The 23,523-nt window shown below is 37.7% G+C and overlaps 2 protein-coding genes across 2 annotated transcripts; one reads left to right on the top strand and one right to left on the bottom strand.

The window, feature by feature from the left end:
- Positions 1-3,790: 3,790 nt before the first annotated feature.
- LOC137725877 (chaperone protein dnaJ 10) lies at positions 3,791-7,894 on the bottom strand. The gene is made up of 10 exons (XM_068464706.2): positions 7,614-7,894; positions 7,183-7,287; positions 6,621-6,680; positions 6,106-6,188; positions 5,508-5,673; positions 5,282-5,411; positions 4,744-4,902; positions 4,464-4,636; positions 4,243-4,323; positions 3,791-4,105 (listed from the first exon to the last, which is right to left on the bottom strand). The coding sequence occupies exons 2-10, from the start codon at positions 7,267-7,269 to the stop codon at positions 4,025-4,027; spliced, it is 1,020 nt and encodes a 339-aa protein (XP_068320807.1). The 5' UTR covers positions 7,270-7,287; positions 7,614-7,894; the 3' UTR covers positions 3,791-4,024.
- Positions 7,895-9,139: 1,245 nt separating this feature from the next.
- On the top strand, positions 9,140-11,823 carry LOC137726855 (pentatricopeptide repeat-containing protein At4g21065). Its single transcript, XM_068465811.2, has one exon. The coding sequence runs from the start codon at positions 9,261-9,263 to the stop codon at positions 10,983-10,985; it is 1,725 nt and encodes a 574-aa protein (XP_068321912.2). The 5' UTR covers positions 9,140-9,260; the 3' UTR covers positions 10,986-11,823.
- The last annotated feature ends 11,700 nt before the right edge of the window (positions 11,824-23,523 follow it).

The raw sequence follows: 23,523 nt of genomic DNA, 5'->3' as shown, positions 1-23,523 counted from the left end.
GAGTTGAGATTGGAGCTCTATATGCAGCCGTACAGGTCACGTTAGGTGACTCCCGGCTGCCAAATTATATGTTATTGATATGAGTTATGCTTGAGCACTTACATTTCATTATGAGTTTCCGACATGGCATATTCTTGAGCATGAATGATATACCCTTGAGCATGTTTGGCATATTTATACATACGTATATATGTTTATTTTCTGGAAAGTATACTTGTTTTACGGCGAGGGGTTAGTATATTTAAAGAGAAAAGAAAGTTCTGAATAAGTTTGTTTTGCTGACCCACTCAATTTTGTTTTGCGCCCCCTCCAGGTTCAAGAATTGCAAAGGTGTGGTGACTACGAGGAAATTCAACGGTGTTCTGACAGAATGGACCAAATAAGGACTCACCTTCGGGTGTTTCATTTTAGAAGTTGTATATTTTAAAGCTTCCGAACTGTGCAAATGGTTACGTCACTCTCACGTGACGGGCAGCATGCCCTCCTTCGGGACGGGGTGTGTCAGTTTTATTTTTTCATATAATATTTTTATTAAATTTAATTATATATATTTAGCAATTTATTGTTTTTTTTTTTTTATAACTAACGCTTGTTTGTTTTTCTTTCTTTTTTTTTTTTTTATAACTAACGCTTGTTTGTTTTTCTTTCTATTTTAGACCGAGTTCGATACTGGTTATGGTGAACCGCAAACGTTTGACTATATTTATGGGCTGCGGACGGCACAGTTCAAAGAGTGGATGTTCAAGCTACGCGACTACTATGCTGATCAAGAAAGTCATCAACAAGCTCTGAACAATCCGCCCAATGAAGTTCAGAATAGAAGGGAGCAGTGGACGTGGCTATGTGAAAATTTTGACTTCTTTTTTTTTTTTTTTTTTTTTTTTTTGTGGTTATTTTTCAAAGGACAGTTACTTGTTTTTTTTTTTATTTGCGATGGACAATTACTTTAATTAAATAATTGTGTTTAATATTTTAATATTAAATAAGTTTTTTTTTTTTTTTTTAAATATGTTTGATTAATTAATTTGTTATTTTTTTAAAAAAAAATTATTACGTTTGTCGGACGAATCATTCCGTCGGTTTACTTAAACTAAACCGACCAAATTGGAAGCAAAGCATTAATTAATAATTTTGCGTTACGTACTCAACAACATCCTTCATCGCTTTAAACTGTTGAAATTTAAAACCAGTGTTGACACGACCACCAAAATTTCATCGATTAAACTTCATTCCGCCGAGTAAAGAACAGTCAAAGCAAGTTTGCCCACCAAATTGTCATCGCAATTATCGTCGGGTAAATATAAGTTAATCAATGGAATCATATTGCCGTTGGGAAAATATATTTATGATAGTGTTGACACGACAAATTTTGACCTACAAACTTCCATTGGGTAAATTTTCAAGCGATGATTGTTGGTTTTAGGAGACGGTTCTTGTTCTTCTCGTAATTTATTTTTTCCAGTAGTGGCACTAGCTACGTAGTCCTTAGACAACATCTCATTTATTTCATTGAAATATTACAAATTCATGACAATACCAATGTGTTAAAATTAATAGAGTTTATTTCTCCTATTGTATGTATAGTAATAGATAAAAGGGAAAATTTCCTTTCAAAGTATCTATATTTTTAGGCTGATATGTACAGAGGCTGTTGATTTATTTGATACATACATGGTTAATTTATTTGATACATTTGCAAAACAAAATAATCTCTCATTCAAGGGAAATTTTATTTGAACATATATAACCTCACTCTATACCTAACTTAAATTTTAAATGTGAATTGTCTTTTTTATCCTATTGAATAATTACCATCAAGTACAAGATGAAATTAATAATAAAACTTAAATTTATCAATAAATCCACACTCAATAATCAAACTCTATCATCACTCAATCTTGATCACACGTTCATTCTGATCGACAGATGATGATTTTGAAGTTTCAAATCCTTCAAGTAATATGATATAAACCAATTATGCAAGGTTTTTTTTCTTTTGATTTTAATTTTTTAAGAGTTTAAAAGTAGAATGCTTGCAAAGAATGTCTTTATTAGCCCGTGAGTAAATTTCTCTATAGGACTCATAACTCTTCCAAGGGGCATTGAGAATTCAATACTGCCACCAACTGAAACATAAAAATAATGAAGCTAAAACACGAGTAAATAGTTTGGCATATACATAACAAAAACAGAGAGGGTAAAAACAACTGAAGTGAAGAAATGTATTTTTTGAAGTTCTTGAAAGCAGCAGTGTCGTCCATCAACCAATGCGAAAGGATTCATCTTCAGAAAAGTGAAGTCCAAATCCGGAACATAATGATAATTAGCAAAATTGTTCTTACTTCTAACAACTTCAAATACAAAAAACACAGCTTTGATAAAGTCCTCGGGTTCTGCTTTGATATATATTCAAGAATAATAATTGTCAATGATTTCCATAAACCAATGAACAAGAACACAACAGATACCATATTATTGACGCATTAAGCAAATATGGTTTTTCCGTGGCACTAAAACAGAAGATGGTTGGGACATTGATGATAATGAATATCATCCGTCCTATACATACGAGAACAATGGATATCAATGTGACTATATTTTCAACTCTAGTGGGAAAAAAAGAGAAGAGCATCACCATCCTACATGGGCACTTTTCTCATGAGAAATATTGGAGTAGCAAGTTCGCACATTTAAGAATCAAATATGAAAATAGTTTCAAAAACAGAGTTGTCTCCAACTGATTTTGGGTTTATTTTCTATATGGGTGTAAAGTTCACATATTGAATTGAGTTTGTGAGGCTAGATTAGATAGTAAATTTGAGTTTAAAGAGATATTGATAGTTAAATTGAAAATAATATGGGTGTAGAGAATAAGTTGGGTGTAGAAAGAGGTTATACGGGTTTAAATAAAATTTCCCCTAGTTTTATTAATAGTTAGGGGTGGATCCACTAAAAGACTAAGGTCAGACCCCCTCCAAATGTCAGAGAAAATGCATGGGACGGTCCTCTTGTGGACCCTCCTATTGCCTTGTACAAACCCTTTGATTATCTAGTACAAAGTCTAGGGGGTGCCCACCAAGCATTCAATGAAATGGCCACTAGACGGAATTTAGAGATAATTGACGCTTTTTGCTCAATTTAACCTATCAAATAGAGCTTTATTTGATCTCTTTATGAGGGTATTTGCCACATCAACTTGCACTTGCCATCACATAGTCTTTATTTATTTATTTTGGCTAGTAATTTTCGACACTCCTCTCGTAGCCTCATGTACTCCACATGCAAGTGCAAAATAAAGAAAAAGAATACCAAAAGCCGTAACCATATTTTTCTTGGTTTGTAAGCTACCGAGACACCCAAGGGCAAGATGATCACATAACAGTCTATACTTTTGAGGAAAGGGAGTGAGTAGGCCCAAAGACTATTGTAACCAGCAACCTAATCTTTTGGAGATACAAATGTCACTGGGACCAAACATTCCTTCAACTTTGCCTGAATAATTAGAGAGAGAGAGAGAGAGAGAGAGAGAGAGAGAGAGAGAGAGGACTGCCAAGATGTAATAGATGCTTTGCGCAGGCACACCAACTGCGGGAGTCACCCGCTCCAGTGGCTGCTAAGATTCCTCAATTTAGAAATAGTTCAAACAGTTGTCTGACTAGGCATTCATTCTTTACCACCACCTTTGCGGAGTTCATTCATTGAATACAAATGTTTCTAAGATAGGCAAAAATGTGGCTAATCCAGCACCACCATTGACCCGATTTTAAGGCTATGGTGCTCAACAAAAAGGTTTCCAGCCTTGAAAACACTATTTGTTATTTATGTAGCTCATTCATGTACATACAAAATAAGTACAACTAAATACAACAGAAACAAGCAAAGGGAATCAAGTCAAGGGTGCCAGACTAAACTAACCAAATTAAGCGGAAACATGCTCCTCAAAGTTCAACTGATGGCTACGATGCTATTAAAACCCCGTCACCTCACAGTGACGATGGAAGTGCTTTTTGTATATAAGAAGCAATTACGGTGATGAAGCAGAATCTATTTTGGTGTCATTTTCATGGCGGAGACTGTTCTCTCTACTGTAAGCAGCTTTTGCACCCTGAAAAATAATGAAAATTTGAGATTGTAGAACTTTCATTCGTCAATAACAATTACTCAGTTCAAAATTCAGGCAAAAAGAAAATTCTGGGTCCTGGAATGATATACTTCTACAATTCAAGGAAAATAAACGCTTACTTGGAAGATTGTTCCTAACTTTTTCAATGCTTGAGCCCGAACCCTCAAAACATCCCTGGACACAGTGGGGTCTTTAAGTACCTGAAAGGAAAAAACAATTCTTAATGATTTCAAATTTTACTTGAGGCCATTTTCAATTATATTCACCCAATACAGCAAAGTAATAGCTTGCCGGAAGAATTACTATTATTAGGCTTAAGAAAGGAAATACTGGAACTCACTGCTTGGCAGACATGTGACAAGGTTGACTCAATATCAACGACGTTAATCTGCCATAGGGAATTAAGCACTAGATCCTTCTTATCTTCAATGGCTTTTATTAAGGTCTCTTCCTTGTTTTCAACTTGGTTCAACTTCTTTAGATCTTCCTGTAGTTGAATTAAAGCTACAGCACCTGCACAGATCAAGATAATCATGAGTTTCCCGGACCATAACAAATTTTTACATTGAAGGATATACCGGCAGTCACCAAACAGAACCCCTTAATAGCAGAAAGTCTACCTGAAGCTGCCGCTACCTGTGACTTTATCTGATGTCCTTTATCTCGCACCCATTCTGCTAAAAATGGTACCTTCATGTATCGTTTGTCCTTTCCAATTTCTCTTGCAGCTTTCCTCGTGTAAATATAACCAATCGTATGCAGCATAGCCTCACCGAAGGCTAATAAAAAAAAATCAATTACAGCTTGCAGCAAGCACGACGCAAAAATAAGGTTTCATTTAGTTAGCATTGAAAAGTTTTGAAGTGTAAATCAAAAATATAATTGGTGAGAATGCAATATTTTTCCGGTTTATTTATTTATTTATGTTTGGAACAAAGCATGCCATTTGGTGAGTTTTGTTAGAAGTGAGAATTAAGCTTCATTTTCCTTAGGCATTTTCTTATCGAAAGTTAAAATTGAGCTTTATCTTCAGTAGCTACTAATGAGTCAATTTTTTGTTACAAGAAAATGACCAGGTACAAAGTCATAACTACAGATTTTTAAATCTTTTGGTAATAAAATACAGTCCTTTTGGGGAAGACAAAGAAAGGGGTATACCAGCTGATGAGAGGCGTCGTGCTTCTGAATTTGCCCATTTTACAAAATCATCTGTACAACCATCAACAAATGGTTGAAGGCGATCTTTCAGAATAGTTATGAGCTTTACTTCCCTTTCCTTCTGCAAGGCCTACATAATAAAAAAATAACATAAAAAATAGGCAGAGGATTTAATTATGCATACTGAAAAACCAATATATTGTTAACACCAGTTTAAAATACATACCCTCATTTTCTCCGTGACTTTCTGCCTACGGACTTCAGGGTCCTGTGTCTCTTCTTCAATTTCAACAGATGACAAAGAAGCCAAAGCAAGTTGACCTACATAATCTTCAAAGAATTCGCTTCCAAAAAGCATTCCAAACACAGCTGCAGGGTCTACCATGGAATCCCTGAAAGATAAAACAGAATTGCAGACACAGGTATTTTCCACCATGTTTCCCTTGAACATCCTCTCTTACAAAAATCATTTCAACACTATACTTGTAGATACAACTGAAGAAAAAACATCTACAATTTAGAAAAACTTCGTTTAGGCACAACTTAATATCATGAAGATTAATTGGAGGAAATGTTTAGAAATGCATAACAACTCTTTCCAGGAAATTACAAAATCGCATAATATCTTAAAGGATTGCTTTTCAATGATAAAATATTTAAATGATCCTTATACAGAATTGTTATTGGCACTCCAAAATTATCATGGTGCACTCCAAACTTTCTATATTTAGAAAGAAAAATAAACTTGTGAGGAATGCACAATGAGATTTTTGGAGTGGCAATAACAGTTCCCTTATTATATTCCCTAGTTTGTAAAAACTTACTGTTGTATGCCTGCCTTTCCGTGCTTGTCATATGCTTCACGCTTCTCTGGATCACTTAGAACCTGATAAGCCTCGCCAAGTGCCTTTATGAAAATACAACAACCAGGAAATTAAGACACAATATGACAAGAAAACTTAAATAAAAAGCAGCATTTAGATGCGAATGAAACATTTTCCTGTACTTTCCCACAACTCTTCAACAAACCAACCAGCCAAATATACAACTGGCCTGGGGAGGAAATGTACATGTACGTTCAGGGTGGGGTAGCACATATACAAAGCATAGTTGCCCAATTCAAGTTCCCATCAAATTACAACATACTTCTCTGAGACTTGAGTATTTGTTTTACAATGTTGCATCTTGGGAGTTTCCAAAGAAAAAACACACATCGATTTTATAAGCTCAACAAGACGAACACAAGTATAGTGATGGTTATCCATATGAAATTTCAATCACAAGATTTGCTTGTCTATAGACAATGAAGTTTAATGGCACAGATTTGTGGTTAGCTTACCTGGAAATTGTCGGCAGCCTTTGGATCTCCAGGATTTTTATCAGGGTGAACACGCCTTGCCTAGAAACAACACATAAACCCCATATTATAATTGAGTAGATGTCTCTATCCTAAACATAAATAAAATCTGGGCATAGAAATCAAGAAAACATACAGCAAAGCACAGTGCATAATGATGCGGACCATAACTAATAAACGGATCAATGCAGCGTAAGGATCAGTTCTGTGATGTTCTAAAAGCTTTGGACAAACAGTAATCTTGAGGCCTTCGAAGCCCGATAGTTCCAGGAAATGGTAATATTTCGTAGAGAACAAGAATAAAATAAAAAGAGAGTATATGTTCCAAGCCAGATACCTATTAAAGTTGTGTGAACTGTACCGAACCATGCTACTGAATTCAAACAGTGCACTAACTTAAATGGGCAGCTATAAGTAATAAAAAAGAACTACAAACTTTTGAAACTCCTGATTGGGGAAAACAAAATTGTTCTTGTTAACAGTTAAAATTGCTTCCAAAAGCGAAAACAATGAAGAAATTGGGAGAGGGAGAATTTCTAACTACCTTGAGATAGTAAGCCTTTTTTATCTCAGCATGAGAGGCGTCGACATTGACACCCAATACTTCATAGTAGGCAGTGTCCTTCACCATAATTCTCAGATCACAACCCTATCAGACCAACATTACAGAAACAAATCAGTCCATAAATTGGAAAAAGAAAAGAAAAATAGTATTAAAAAAAATTAAAAATTATAGAAATGATAGGCTAAATTAGCTTCCAAATTAAAACTCCCAGGAAACCAGAAAAAAGATTGAAAGTGAGTATAGCCAGATCTGAGGAGGAGAAAGAAACCCAATTGAAAGTAAGTAGCAATGCAAATATACAACACCTCAAAATTAGGACACTGTTATTATATTCCAGTTTAATTAAAGCAGGCAAAATGGAACAAAAAGAAAAACCCCAACAAGAGAAAACTTTGAATCGAGCAACTTACGGTTTCAAGAGCTCAGGCAATGAAATTTGGACGATGGCACGAGCAAAGCATAGGCGACAGAGAACGATAGCGCTCTTATTTTGTTTTTATTTTTTATTTTTTTTATATTTACAGCTGAAAGCTGAAACCCTCGTTTAGCCTCATGTTTGCTTCATAAAATTGGTTTCGTCTGTCTATTTTCTGAAATTGGCATTTTTATTACATTTTTATCTTATATTTTCATTCATTTCGTCAAATATGCTTTAAATTGAAAAGTAGTATGGATATTTTATTTTTGACACAACTATTTACCTCCAATCTGCCTATTAAAATGACCTCAATTCTATTTTTAACAGCTCTAAGGCAATCCACGTCCGTCTCTCTTGTAAAATGGTGCATAAGTGTAGCTACAGCGGCAAAAGCAAAAAATGAATTGTGTTTCAGAGTCTAATCCCAACCACTCATTGAATTGAATGACTATAACTACAGCTTGCACCAGTCCACAAGAGATAAAGACAAGGTTTGAATTAGAGCTATCAAAAATGGAACAGTGATTGCTTTAATAGGCAAGTTTTTATTTATTTATTTATTTTTTGGCCAAAGTTTTAATAGGCAAGTTGGAGCCAAATAGTTGTGTCAAAAATGAAATGTCCATATTAACCTTTAATATAATGTTTATTTGACAGAATGGATAAAAATGAGGTGACAATTTCGGACAGTAAAGTGAGACAGTACTAATTTCAGTGGATAAAATGAGACTAAATAACAATTCATAGGATAAAGCAATTAGTAAAATTTTTTTCTTTAGCTATGCTCCACATTTATTTATTTATTTCTTTGAAAGTGCTTATACATTACATTTTATTCTGTCTTACTTTATTCTTCTACTCACTCTTCAAATTTGGTGTTTCATATTACCTCATTTTATCAAGAGGGGCTTTGAGATAGACACCTCGTTTTTGAATATTAAACATCTGCTTTTCTTTTATGAATTTCATTAAATATTCTTCCTAAATCTTCTAAAATGTAGTAGATAAGTTTTAAAAATCTTAAAACACATCAAACTTTATCTAGTTATGCTTCTAACATACATTGTCTTCCTAACTCCACACCGCACAAATAAGACCATCTCCAAAGGAGATGTCAAATCCTAGGTGGAATTTCTTGTAATCAATTTTGAAAGTAAGAGTGAGCTCCAATCCTATGTGGATTGACATATGAGAAAAGGTGATGTCAATTTTTTTTAATTATTTTATTATGTGGATTCTATTAATGCACTAATTATAGATCTTGAAAAATGTATTTTAATTGATTTCTTTTTAAAATAGGTCATACAAATATCATTTATAACAAATAAACATATAAGTTGGAAAAAAAAAAATCTGACATTGCCACGTCAACCATCAATTTAACATTTGACATTTATCTTTTAACATCTCCTTTGGAGATGCTCTAATGTGTTATCTTCTTAAATTTTCTAATCTATCGTCTACTCTAACAAAGTCTATTATTTGCTTAAAAAAAAAAAAAAAAAAAAAGAACTTCAAAAATGTAGTAGACAAGTTTAAAATTAGAAGTCTGAATGGGATAAGACCGAGACAGCAAAATCTACTAGAAAGGAGCTGACATGCACGAGTGGAGCAGCATTGCTGATTCTCCCTCAAAGCAATGGAGATCACCACCATGTCTGAAGCCATCCAACTCCATGCCCAAATTCTCAAAACAGGCAGCACCCACCATAACCAGAACCAGAACCTCTCGAAGCTCTTCACCTTCTCTGCTCTCTCCCCCTCCGGCAACCTCGCCTACGCCCGTCTCATACTAGACTCCTTCCCTACCCCCAACTCTTACCACTACAACACCATGATCCGAGCCTACTCTCAAAGCTCCGACCCCATTCAGGCCCTCCATCTCTTTCTACCCATGGTTGCCGAACCGACCCGCCGTGCGCCCCGCCCCGACAAGTTCACCTACCCCTTCCTCCTCAAGTCATGTGCCCGTTTGAGACTGACCCATGAAGGAAAACAGCTTCATGGGTTGATGGTCAAGTCGGGTCTCGGGTTGGACCGGTATATCCAGCACTCGTTGATTCATATGTACTCTTTGGGTGGGGAGTCGGGTCTTGCTTATAAGGTGTTCGAGAGAATGTCTGACAGAGATGTGGTGTCCTGGACTTCAATGATTGATGGGTTTGTTGACGATGGGAGGCCCGTGGAGGCGATAAGGTTGTTTGAGAAGATGGTGGATGATGGGGTTGAGGTGAATGATGCAACGGTGGTGTCAGTTTTGAGAGCGTGTGCGGAGACAGGGGCGTTGGGCGTAGGAAGGAGAGTGCATGGGGTTGCTGAGGATAGTGGGATTGGTTTGAAGCCTAATGTTAGTACTGCCCTTATTGATATGTTTGCAAAATGTGGATGTATGCAGAGTGCAAGGCGGGTTTTCAATGACGTTGTGGATAAAGACGTTTTTGCATGGACGGCTATGATATCCGGCCTTGCAAGCCATGGCCATTGTCAAGATGCTATTGAATTGTTCAGTAAAATGCAAGATTTTGGTGTGAAACCTGATGGGAGGACTATGACTGCAGTTTTATCGGCATGTAGGAATGCAGGTCGGGTTGAGGAAGGTTACGCGTACATGACAAGTATGCAGAAGGATTATGGAGTTAGGCCTACAATTCAACACTATGGATGCATGGTAGACGTCCTTGCTAGAGCGGGTCATTTGAAAGATGCTGAAGAGTTCATCAGGAAAATGCCCATGGAACCTGATGCAGTTTTGTTCAGAAACATGATATGGGCATGCAAAGTGCATAACGATACCAATCGAGCGGAACGCTTGATAAAATATCTTCAACAGCTAAAGACGAACTCAAATGATAGCGGAAGTTTTGTACTTATTGGCAATGTGTATGCATCAGCAGGCAAATGGCACGACAAAGCAAAGGTTAGAGATTTGATGAAGCAAAAAGGACTAGTAAAGCCACCAGGGTTTAGTAGGATTGAGGTTGATGGGGAAATCCACGAATTTGCTGTCGGAGATTCAGGACACCCTGAAGCCGAAACAATTTACAGAAAGTTGGAAGAAATAGAAGATTATTTGAGAAAAGAAGGGTACAGTCCCAAACTTTCAGAGGTTTTGCTTGAAATCGACGATGAGGAGAAAGCTTTTCAATTGAGTCACCACAGTGAGAAGCTTGCTCTTGCCTTTGGTCTGATTAGAACACGTCCAGGGTCTGAAATTCGGATCGTGAAGAACTTACGGTCTTGTGAGAACTGCCATGCTGTTATGAAACTAATTTCAAAGGTGTACCGACGAGAGATAATAATGAGGGATCGAATACGATTCCACCATTTCAAGAACGGAGATTGCTCTTGCAAGGATTACTGGTAAGCGTCCAATATTAATAGAAAGATTCATTTTGAGTGATCAATTCTTTTACATCTTCCATTTGAAAAGCCTGAAGAAAGCTTTGCTTGTCATTGGATATATAAGCATCATAAGAAAAACAAAGTACAACAGATTATAACACATCAAGAGAACCAAACAGCCCCATAAAATCGGGAACAAAAAAGCCTGAAGAAGTTTCATCTTCTTCCAGTAATCCTTAACAGAGGAGAAACTATACCCTATCTCTTGGAACGACTGTTGTATCTGAATTTCCTCCTCAATGGACCGTTTAAGGTTTCGAATATGGCCCTCAAAGCATCAGAAACCCTAATCTCTTCAGCCCTCATCTCAACAACCTCTTTTGTCAACCCATCAAGAACCCTGAGTAGCTCGGCACACTCAAAGCGCTTATGCAAGAACATCAGCAGCAATCCCAGCTCCTCCAAATCCAAATTCAACACGCATTTCGGCAGTTTAGTCCGAATAAGTGGTGGTGATGATACCGACATGGCATTCTCAGATTCTTGCTGCGCAAGAAAGAGACCAGATCCTCCTTGTGCCTACATTTGTTTAACAGCTTGTCATGCTCAGCCAATTTCACTTATTTTTGGCCTCATTACCAAGTAGTCCTCGCCGACGGCTTCTCATGTATACTAATTAATATACATGTATATTAGCATAAATGGACTGTTATCCGGTGTACGGCCATTTGGCTTGGCTCGATTAGATTTTATGTCAAAAATAAATTTGTAGAGACGCCATCCGAAACTTGTAGAGCATCAAGGACATAAAAAAAATGAATTAACACCCACATAGAAGGGTTCATTGCGTTTTCCCCTTTCTCTCTTGTGTTTGGCCAATGTGTATTGTTGTTGATATGTGCGCTTCCAATCCACATCGGTCTACTTCCAGTGTATGATCGTTGTTTGGGTGCTTGTGAAATTTGTGTGATTGCCATTTAGGATGTGTAACAATTGAAAGTGGATTTTGTTGAGATAACTCACATATTTCTGAGAAAAGAAGAGTTTAAACATCCCAACTCCGCTCCAACTAATATCGAGACCTTTTGTGATAAAATCTCATACTTGTTGGACTGTGAAAGTGGCAATTAGTTGGGGATAATATCAGTGTTATTGTAAGTGGACCTTTAACCTGTCATTTTGATAGTTTGACATGGTATTAGAGCCATGGAGCTGGTCCTTACTGCCACGTGATGGGTGAGTCCCATTGACCCTGTGCGATGATGATGGGTCCCTTAACCCTCTGTGTAGGGTGAGTCCCCTTGGCTCCAAATGGTTTCCGATGTATATATCTCTCACGTGTGACCCACTAATTGAGTCTCACGTGAGAGGGCGTGTTGAACTATCCTACATCAACCATATCTCTGATAAAAAAATAGTATAAATAACTTGACCCTACTCCAACTAACAATGACGCCTTTTGTGATAAAACCTCACACTTTATAGACTATGTAGGAGGTAAGTATCAAGTTAGGCACAATATTGATGTTGTTGGAAGTGGGCCTTTGGTCCGTCTCTCTAATAATTTAACATTGTATCAAAGTCAGGGAGCGGTCTCGTACTGCCACCTAATGGGCGGGTCCCCTTGGCCTCGTGCAATGATGGTGGGGTCTCTTGGTCCCATGTGTAGGGTGAGTCCCCATGGCTCCACATAGTTGCCATGTGTAGATCTCCCACGTGTGAACCACTAATTGGATCCCACGTGAGGGGGTGTGTTGAAATATCCCACATGAGCAATATGAAGGAGAAAGAAGAGTTTAAATATTCTAAATCCACTCCAACTAGTACCAAGGCTTTTTGTAATAAAACTCCACACCTGATAGCTTGTGCATGTGGTAATTACCAAGTTAGGAACAATTTCGACATTGTTAGAAGTAGATATTTAACCTGTCTCTATGATAATTTGACAAATTTGATAAAGGTCATGACTCATCAACTGATGCGGAAGTGGAAGTGCACGCATCAACAACAACCGCATATTGGAAAATCACAGTAGAAAAGGATGAAAAGCAACGAACCGTTGCTGCTCTATATAGTATGGTGCATAATTTCTCTACTTTGCATGATTATAGTTGCTGATTGAAGCATTTCCTCCAGATCAATGGTAAAATAAAACATATACATTCTCCCCCAAAAAAAAAGAGTACAAAAAAAAGAAAAAAAAAGAGTAAATCTATTAAATTTAGTCCCAAAAAGTTGTGTTTCCCGCAAGTGCACAAGCACAACCGCCAAGTTCATGCTTGTGCTCTTTTATTCCTACATATATATTCGAGATCATCTTAGAAACTATTAGCATATTTGCTGACTAACATGACATAAGACTGCATTGAATTTCATATGAACTTGTAGTTTGGTTGTGCTTGAGAAAGCAAAAGATATGATACTTGATAACAAATTCAATTACTAAATAAAGAGTACATGACAACAATATCAGTTAGTTGCATCTTTCTTTAAATCCAACATCTCCATATATCACAAGACAAGAAGAATTACAAGTTGAGTGTTTCTGGAGAAAAACATATATATTCTTAATTTAAGGGCTGTTTTGGAAGTGCTTTTAAAATAACTAAAAACGTTTTTGGATCATCAAAAGGGCTTCTGACTATGTTTAATTAGCAGAAAAGTTAGAAGTGCTTTTAGGTTTAAAAGAGCGATTGAATTGTTTTATGGAAAAAGCTACTATTGTGTGCTTTTTTTGGAGAAACATTTCAAATGCTTTTTTAGGGAGCACTTGCATTTTTATTAAAAATTCCAATACGCTTCTAATAGAAGTGATTCTACTGAAACTGCTTTTAAATTTTTGAAGGAGCAGTTCCAGACGAATTCTTAAACTTTCTTTGTTTATCCTTCTTTATTATTTCACTAATTTATATGATCGATGAAGACACAGTATATTGGTGGCAGTCAATTGTTAAGAATAACATCAATATGATTAATAAATTATTAAGTCTTAAGTTACAGCCTATCTAACATGCTCAGCATAACTTTAATTAATTTAAACTTCCAAATAAAAACTAAAATCTGGCACTAAAAATGACAAAGAATTGGGACACCTTTTGGTCCTTTTTTCCCCAATCCATGTGAGCCATTCAAAGAGCATGGCTGGCCTCTGGCTTTCACTATCCATTCAGTAATGCCTTTAAGGACACTTCTTTACCATCATGCAATCAAAATCCAAACATTAGTGAGATTGGCAGGTGGTTGTATCATCCTTGTTCTCTCTTTTAGATGATGGGTCTTATTTGTAATGCATACAAGTAGTATATACTTCCTTTTCTTTTGGACTCACTAAAACCTAAATTCACGGGCACATGGTGAATTGCGTTGGCTGGGTTTTTCTTTTCAACCTACTACGAGTTGAAACCTTCTTCCCTTTCTAGTGTAGCTCAGCGTATGTTTACTTAACGGAATGGAAACGAATATGTTTCACTGGTCTTATGCAATTCCATAAGCAAAACCACTATGAAATTAATAGATCAAACATTAACTAGAATGTAATAACTGCAGAACATTAGCTAATTTGACTATAATAAAATGAAAACTGCAATGCAGAGTTTGTATCTGCATAACTGCATAACACAACTGCAATGCAATGTACGTTTGGACCTTCAAGAAAGTGGTACATTGAGAAATTATTATGCAGTGCAGGTATGGCAAAGAACCCATTTCTTAGCTTGACATTTCAGACACTGAAACACCAAACCAGAAGAACACAAATATCTATTAATATTCATGAATGCCTTCATTGTTAGAAACTTAGAAGGGCAACCAGTGTATTCTGAAATAAGCATGCACAAAGAACTTGTATGCAATAGCATAGAACTGTTGAACTTCAACAACTTTAGGTGACATTAGCATTAGCATCCCCACCTATCTCTCTCTCTCTCTCTTCATTGCTGGTGTTGACTATTGACAACCTTCACCCCAGTTGTGTACGAGAAATTAGGCTTTTTAGGCCATCTCCAGCCGAGAGTTGGCCAGAAGGTTTGTTTTAGCCCTCTGGCCCTCCAAGATATTAATATTTTAATGAACGGTACATGGCCATATTTGCCTTCATCTCCAACCGAGGGCCACAGGGCCATAGGTGTGACAGCCCGTTCCGGATTTTCAAACCGTAGGGGTGAAATGACGATTTTGCCCCTATTATGGTTGTTTCGTTGTGTGGTTGTTTTTGGGTGTTGCTTGGCTGGTTTTGGACCACACTTACTCACCCTCTCTCCCAGCCCTATCCTAAGCCCTCTCTCTCTCCCATTCCTATTCTTCTTGTACAGACGACAACCAAAACCATTGAAACCTTCACAGATCGAGGAAACAAATTACATATTCTTGCTCTTGAGGTCCTTGGGAGTTCAACCATACCCATTTCAGGTAAGGATACCTTCGTTTTCACGTCGAACTCGGGATACCCAGATTTGGTCACTATTCATGCACACGTTAATTCTTGTGTTTTTGGGAATTTCAAGCTTGTAGGAAGCTTGGTGAGGTCCTTAGGGGCCTCGGGGTGGTTCGTTTGAAGGTTTTGGACGTCGGGATCGTGAGTTACAAGCTTGGGCGGAGTTGGTGGTGTTTTCCCGCCAAGATTCTGTGGGTTTTAGTGCTTGAAAGTGGTATGGATTTGTTCCTCTTGTTGTAAGCTTCATTTTGGTACCAATTTTGTGAAATTTGGTTGAAAAACGAAGAAGATACAAGGTTTTAAAGTTTTCCCGATTTTCCGGTGCCGGCGACGGTGTCGGAGTTTGGCCGGAGAAGACGAAGGAATATTCCGTCAGTTTGGACGGAATATTCCTAACGGCGTTAACGGAATCCGTCAGATTTAATGGAATATTCCTGACGGCGTTAACTGACGCCGTCAGTGTGCTAGGCACATGCCGGCGCGTGGGTGGCGCGTGTGGCCGTGCCTTGGCCGGTGCGTGTGGCGTCAGAAAATTTTTCTAAAAATATAGGGATGTTTCTGAGGTTGAGTAGATCACGTTGGTGTATTCATACACCCCATTTAAGCATTGTATGAGAAGTTATTTCGTGATGTTGGTTATGTGCTTTAAAATTAACGTTTTTATAGTTGTTTCGCATATAGGTGAGACCTATCCCGAGGATGAGCGCGGTCACTCGAGGCAAGGGGGTTACGACCCTTCTACATACCAGTGAGTGGGCTTTTGGTTTTACGTATATACCTATATACTTATGCTTTTCCCAGAAAGTGAAATGAAACGTTTATATGTTTATATGTCATGCTTATTGTTTGCCATTTATTTACGCATTATTAGTCGCATATGTATATATGTTTGGTGCTGCGGACGCACAGGTAAGTGTTAGGTGAGTTATGGTTTATGTTTATGTTCATTAGTGATTTGAGATGCATAGAGAGCTCATAACCTGCACCCCCCCGTGTTAGTGCTCCCGCCCAGAGTTAGGCATAGTCCTTCATGTGATGTTCACCTCCCGCACCACACGCTCATCTTGGATCCAAGTTAGGTGCACAGTCCTGTCGTACAGACCACTTTAGGTGGTTCCGACTCGTAGGTGACCCGCGATTATTCGCCCAGCCTTCACGTGATCGTAGCACTTGAGCGTACTTATTATACACCTGTCATACAGACCACTCTAGGTGGTTCCGACTCGTGTGCAGGTAGAGTTAGTGAGATGGAGATTTGAGCTCTATATTCAGCCGTACAGGTCACGTTAGGTGACTCCGGCTGACAGATTACATGACATTGTTTCGGTATTACCTGAGCACTTGCATTTTATTTCGAGGCTTTTGGCATGGCATATTTCTGAGCATGACTTATATATATGTATATTCTATTTTTCTGGGAAGTATACAGGTTTTACGGCGAGGGGTTAGAATCTTGTTTATGAAATGGTTTTTGAAAAGCTTTGTTTTTACCCACTCACACCTTTTGTTTTGCGCCCCTCCAGGTTCTAGTTGGCTAGCACTTTTGGTGGCTCCCTAGAGGATTTCCCCGGCTTATCTGACAGATTATCACCAGTGTAGGACCACCTTTGGGTGTGTTTTTGTAGTGTTACTTCTCCCGGATTGCATTAGGTCTTCGTGCTCTGAACTTTGTTTTTCACACTTACGCTCGCACATGTATGTTCTTACTTTGTGTAAAGCTGGTTTTTATTTATTCGTACTTTTATTATTATTTTATTAGCTTCCGCACTGTGCACATGGTTACATCACTTCCACGTGACGGCCAGCATGCCCTGATCTCGATCGGGGTGTGTCAATAGGGCTCGTTTTAGCCATGTCACAAAAAACAGTCTCCAACCGAGGGCCAAACATAATTTATTATTTAAATTTAAAAATTACAACAACTTAAATTTAAAAACAGCAACTTATATTTAAAAACTACAACTTAAATTTTAAAACGACAAATTAAATTTAAAAACTACAACTTGAAGGACAGATTTTTGAAAGAGGAAAGAAAATATGAGAATTGAAATGGTGTAGGAATGGTGAAAATTTTGTGAGGAACGGTGAATGAATGGTTTAGGTATTTATAGGAAAAAAAAATAGAATTTTTAAGAATTAAAAAAAAAAAAAAAAAAAAAAGGGCTCAAAAAACCAAAAAAAAAAAATTGCCCCAAAATTTTGAATCCAATGGTAACCGGCGTCAGCTAGCCGTTAAATTCAATTGTTGGAACTTCTCGCCAGCCCTTTGGCCCTTTCAAATTCTGTGGGGCCCATGAGCCATCTGGCTTAGCCCTTGGTTGGAGACGGTTTTCAGGCTATTTTCAGCCCTCTGAACCCTTTAGTAAGAGATGGCCTTAGCCAAAATGGTCCTTGAGATTTGCATATCACATCACTTTGGTCCTTGAGATTGAAAATCAATAGAAATAGTCCCTGAGATTGTTCACCATCCATTATTTTCGTTATTCCGTTAAAAACTCCGTTAAGTGTTCCAGAACTCTTGGTTGAAAGTTTGAGCAATTTTCAAAACTTCGTAACTCAATTGTTTCTTAACCAAATTCGACCCATAATATATCAAAATGAAGATAGGAAGGTGTAGAACAAGATTATACTTATTTTGAAGCCCAATAATTGCCAGAGATGCCTAGAAAATAGCCCAAAAGGTGATTGGTCTGCCGGAAAACTGAAAAACTCGTCGAAAACTAGGTAAACCACGGTGAATTAGCCGTCAAGAAAGGTACCATTCTCTTCATGTCATTGAGAAGTATGATTTTTGTTTTTGAATCACTTGATTTCGTTGAGTATTGAAAAAGTTATTAACGTTAAAAATTTACCCAGTTTCCGGCGAGTTTTTTAGTTTTCCCATGGACCAGTCACCTTTCAGGCTATTTTCCGGCCATCTCCAGCAACCATTAGGCTTCCAAATAGGTATAATCTTTTTCTCCACTGTCCTATCTTCATTTTGATATATTATAGGTTGAATTTGGTTAAGAAACGATTGAGTTGCAAAGTTTTGAAAGTTGCCCAAACTTCCGGCGAAGAGCTCCGGAACACTTAATGGAGTTTTTAATGGAAGGACCAAAATAATGGATGATGGACAATCTCAGGAATCATTTCTATTGATTTTCAATCTCAGGGACCAAAGTGATGTGTTATGCAAATCTCATGGATCTAAAAAGCTGAGAAATTATTAAGTGGTATTAGAACTAATACTTGGACAACTAGCTTATACTACAAGAACTAGTATTAAGAACTTTATACATATTGCCAGAGGCTTATAGCTCAAGTCTACATTTGATTTGAGATCTTGTTTCCATTCTTCCCTTGCTCATATTGAAATTTGTATGTAAAAAAATAAGTTATAACTTGAGTAAATTGATGATACCACGAGACAGTGTTCAGATCTAACCAAAAAATTATTTGCACTAACTGGGATGCAAAGAAGATGGAAGAAAATGGAAGTTCACTTCATTTCTACTCCCGCCCATTTGTCTAGACAGTGCACTTGAATCAATCATGTGCCGACTGAATTGGTTATTTTGGTATGCCCTACATATTATGGATAGCAAAATACCCTTGCACTTTCAATCGCTTTCAAATTTCGTGCCCACAGCTCGCCCCTTCTTTTTCTTTGCAATGAAGGCACTGACCACTAAAGCCAAGGTGCAATCCTGAGTCTTTGAGAGACTATCAAAAGCACATTGATACATTGTACTCGACCAGGAAACAAAGTTTGACGTTTTACCATACTATGCGAGACTAGTGTTGAGAAAAGGGTAATAATGCTAGCTAGGGAGACTGAACTTTTAAACTGAATTTACAAACTAAACGATGTGTTACCAATAAGAAAAAAGCATGTTAATAAATACTTGAGTAATAATCCAATCATCAACAACCACATCATTTGGTTTACAAAATTTAGTTTAAAATTTTGGTCTCCCTAAGCATTGCCAGTTGAGAAAACGATGACCATTGCATAATTGATTTTGCTAGCATCAATTGCATTCACACATATGTTCACATACAATCATTAATAGCGAACAAGGGGTTTGTCTTCAATAGTTCAGTTTTATATCCATTAAATTGGTAAGTAAGAAAACGTTGTGCAATGTTAGGTCCAAAATATGAGGCATGGGAGTTTGGAATAACCAAATCCAGACTAGCTAGCTAGGTCAAAATATTTATAGAATAATACTTGCATTCTCTCTTTGCAGGATGAGCTCATTTCCTCACTTTCATATAATTTCCCTAACCTTATCACCAAGGTAACATTTAATAAGTTTTAACTAGGCAACACAATGGGACTTCATCAGAGATGACAATTTTCACATATCTTTGCCATCGCATTCAAGGACTAGCTTAATAAAACAGTTTAATAAATAAGGCCATCTCCAATGGAGAGGACTGAAGGTCTAAAAGCGAAAAAAAAAAGCCTGATTTGCCAAAAAACTCATCTCTAACTGATAGCTGAACTATAATTCTATAGAGCCCACCAAACTCTTATTTGGCAAAAATGGCATCAAGCTGGTCAAATGTAACCATCAACTTAGCCTTTTTTTTTGGGGCAAACTCATCAATTGCAATAATTCATTCAAATTCAATAACTAGATTTAACGACATTAAACGGTAGTTTAATTAAACTAACCAATAAATTTAAAGTGTAAACTTAAATCTAATAAAATATTGAGGGACTATGTTTAACCCTTTCTGTTGGAGATAGTACATGAGTATAGCCCAACACTGTTCATTTAAAAATAATATGTTACAAAGTTATAATTTTGAATGGGACTATATTTAGCCCTTTGGGTTGGAGATGGCCTCAGGTGCAGTTTGATGACCACTTAATGTTCAAATTTCAATTTTTTTTTCCTTCAAATGAAAATAAATTGTGAAATCTTATTTAGTAACTACCTTTAGATTGAAAAAAAAAAAAAAAAAAAAGTGAAATTGACCAAATTTTAAAAACTTAAGAAAGTAGTTATTGGTTTTTAGTTTTTTATTTTATTTTTATTTCTTAAAACTGAAAGTGTGGAGCCTAAAACAATTCCAAAAATCCCAAAGGCGATATGTGGACTTTTGCTCAAGAAAGACAAGATTGCCTTTATTAAATGGGTAGGCTTCTCAAATGCTCTCACGAGCAACTCAAAACCCCTGAAGGTTCAAACAGTTGAATACGACTACTCAAGGCAAAGGCATTAAAGATAGGGATTAAATACCAAATCCCATTTTTAATACGTTAACAATTGAAGATTGACTTCATCAAGTAAGTAATCCATATTTTAATCAATTAGGGACATGCATACTATTGGCCAAGGTGCGTGGAATAATATTCCAAGATATTCAATAGGAAATAATATCTTGAGATAATGGTGAAATCCTAACACCATGGTTGGCCTACTTCCCTATATATACCTCCATCTTTACCAAATTAAGATAAGCTTTTGCTACCCCTAAAATCTTTAAACACATACTCTTTTAAGAGAAATTAACTTAGGCATCAAAGGTTATAGTGGCATAACCCCTCCCCCACCTTATGGGCGCGTGAGGCTTAGGCCAAATTGGTTCTTTCATTGAGAGCTCGATTCAAATACTCAAAAAAGACTGGCAATTGGTTTTTGGAATTTTCTGTTATGTTGAATTTCTCACACATGTCATTTAATTTTTCCTAGAAAAGTTTCTTGATCAGACCCTGGAGAAAGGATACAATGGTAGGAAATTCTAAAATCGTAACGAACGGAACCCTACACATTCAAGGATTTGCCCCGGAAAGTGGAGACGAGGACGTGGCCCCCAACGACAATCCTCAAGGCTCAAAGTGATGGCAGGAGAAGCCCCACCACCGGGGGGCAACACCACCACCACTGCCACGACCTAGCAGCCATGGCAGGGCCACCGGCCACGACCCAAGCAGTTGTGCTGCAGCCCTTGCAATGCACCAACCCTCAAAACCTTGGTTAAGAGGCCCAGGTCCATGCAATGGCCCATGCGCAGGAGGCCTAGGTCCTCTAAGTTGTAGGGCGAGCTAGGAAGGCTTAAGCTACAACAGTTGGAGCTGCCAGCCAGACAGCCGAAGCCGCAGTGGCTTAAGCCTAACTTGCTGCATATACAGCCCGAGCCCTGCGCGAGCAATGCTAGCCCAAGGGTAAGTGGCCCACGTATGAACCCAATGCATTGCCTATCTAGTCAAGTAGGATGGCCTTCCCCATGATCTGTTCTGGCAATCAGTCTTATGGCCCAAATTCGTCCAAGACCACTTCATGCTATTCGAATTTCGACGGCTAGATCGACAATGGACTAGGGATATTTTCACCCTTTTTTTTTTTTTTTTTTTTGCAAGTATGCATATTATGGGCCCAAGTTTTACACTTACAGCTCATTAGTCTTCCACCACAAATTAAGACACCCATCATCTATACTCTTCTACCCAATTAGCGAATATCACTTGTCCTGATAGGTCGTCGACCTAACTAGCCCTCGCGTAACAAACAACCTTGGTGAATCAGTTCATTGAGCACATCAAGACACAAAGTGCCCTACATGAGGTGTCCAGAAGTAAAACAATAGTAGATGATCGTGACTCTTTCCAGCGGCATCCCGGCAAGCAGCCGCTCAATCCGCCACGAATAGAGCTTTCAAGCAGTATGCACTTTCAGCTTGGCCCTCAGGAAAACATCTTATTCTACCTCAGAGCGTAGAGAAGCGTTCATTTTCTACTTGGTACACGAGTCAAGGTGCATTCGAGGTTGGGTTTACACTCAGAAGAGCACTACCGACATTCATGGTGAAGCGTCGCCTACAAGGAGATCCTCATATGAGGCATCAAAGTAGGCAGCAACACGATAGACAAAAGGAAGTAAGAGAACGGGTAAACCCAACTGGTAGCCCACACCAAGCGCAACGGCTAGCAAGCCGCTTACTAGCCAGAAATGAACAACATACACCGCAATCGTGACACATACAAGTAGGACAAGCAGAAGAGCAGTGCAGGCCAATAGTCAGCACCGGGATTAGCCAGAGGTTCATTGCCCCCATCAAAGGCAAATCTAGGAGAAAGTACAAAGGCTTATAATAAAGCAGTTGCGCGGATGCGAGCGCATTGAAACCATCGATGATGCCCTTTAGGGATATATGGCCCAACATGAGCAAGTCACCATTCACAGACGAGGTTGAGCAAATGAAGCCACTGCAGAAGTTTAGCCTACCATATTTCACCCTTTTCAAGGGAGACGAAAATCTAGAGAAGCATTTGATGCACTACTAAAGTGATATGATCCTTTACAGCAATAATGACGATCTAATGTTCAAGAATTTCGCCACAACACTGCAAGGCAAGGTGTAAGATTGGTTTCACACCCTACCACCACGTTCGATTGGGTCACGTTTGAGCCCGAAGAAGAAAGAGGAACTCACAGCTATTTGTTGATAATGATGAGCATATATCACAAGCAAAAGGAAGATAAGTAAACTAGTAAAGCGATAAATTGCACGGGATGTTTTTGGCGTGAAAAACCCACCCCTACGTTAAAAAATCGAGGACTCTCCACTGAGTCCAATCCATTAGTGAAATCAAGATTCTTACAAAGTAACCACACAATCAATTCCTAGATCCTAATCTATGGAGCATTTTGTACCTTTATGCAACCTTACTTCATGAAGTGGACTCCTTCGATCTTCACGAAGTGGCAGCTCCTCCTGAGCTCTTCACTCGTGGCACCGAAATCCAATCAACTTATATGAATAATGTTATGATGAAGTTGATGCAAATCTGGATTCGATGAACAAACATTTGATGAGAAATTAAGCTCTTAAAGTGATATTTCCAATAGCATGATTCCAAAAGTAGCAATTTAACCTTAAATCTAACTAGAGCATGTGTAGTACAATTTACAATATTTGATAAGAAAAGCCTAATAACAAAATTAAACTTCAAAGAATGGCTCAACAAAATCGTTAAATTATGAATAAGCACATGATTCGAATGACCAACATAATACTTTCCCATATAAGCCTCAAATGTTTGTCGAATTAAATCATTTCTCAATTTTGTGATTATCTTAATTCGGCCTTGGAATATTGTACCCCAACAATAGTAGTTTTTTATTTTAGCTTA

This window comes from Pyrus communis, chromosome 5 (assembly GCF_041283825.1).
Source record: "Pyrus communis isolate YQ-2024b chromosome 5, ASM4128382v1, whole genome shotgun sequence".
Lineage (NCBI taxonomy): Eukaryota > Viridiplantae > Streptophyta > Magnoliopsida > Rosales > Rosaceae > Pyrus > Pyrus communis.
The sequence above is the reverse complement of the archived record's forward strand: the minus strand, read 5'-3'. Positions and strand labels throughout refer to the sequence as shown.

What these genes read in the sequence shown, in the direction of transcription:
- LOC137725877 (XM_068464706.2), bottom strand. Translation starts at nt 7,269, where the DNA reads ATGGTGAAGGACACTGCCTACTATGAAGTATTGGGTGTCAATGTCGAC. An exon ending in ACGACGCCTCTCATCAGCTG is followed by an intron (nt 4,903 to 5,281) that starts GTATACCCCTTT and finishes TTTTTTTATTAG; the next exon opens with CCTTCGGTGAGGCTATGCTG. An exon ending in ACAGGTAGCGGCAGCTTCAG is followed by an intron (nt 4,637 to 4,743) that starts GTAGACTTTCTG and finishes TGATCTGTGCAG; the next exon opens with GTGCTGTAGCTTTAATTCAA.
- LOC137726855 (XM_068465811.2), top strand. Translation starts at nt 9,261, where the DNA reads ATGGAGATCACCACCATGTCTGAAGCCATCCAACTCCATGCCCAAATT.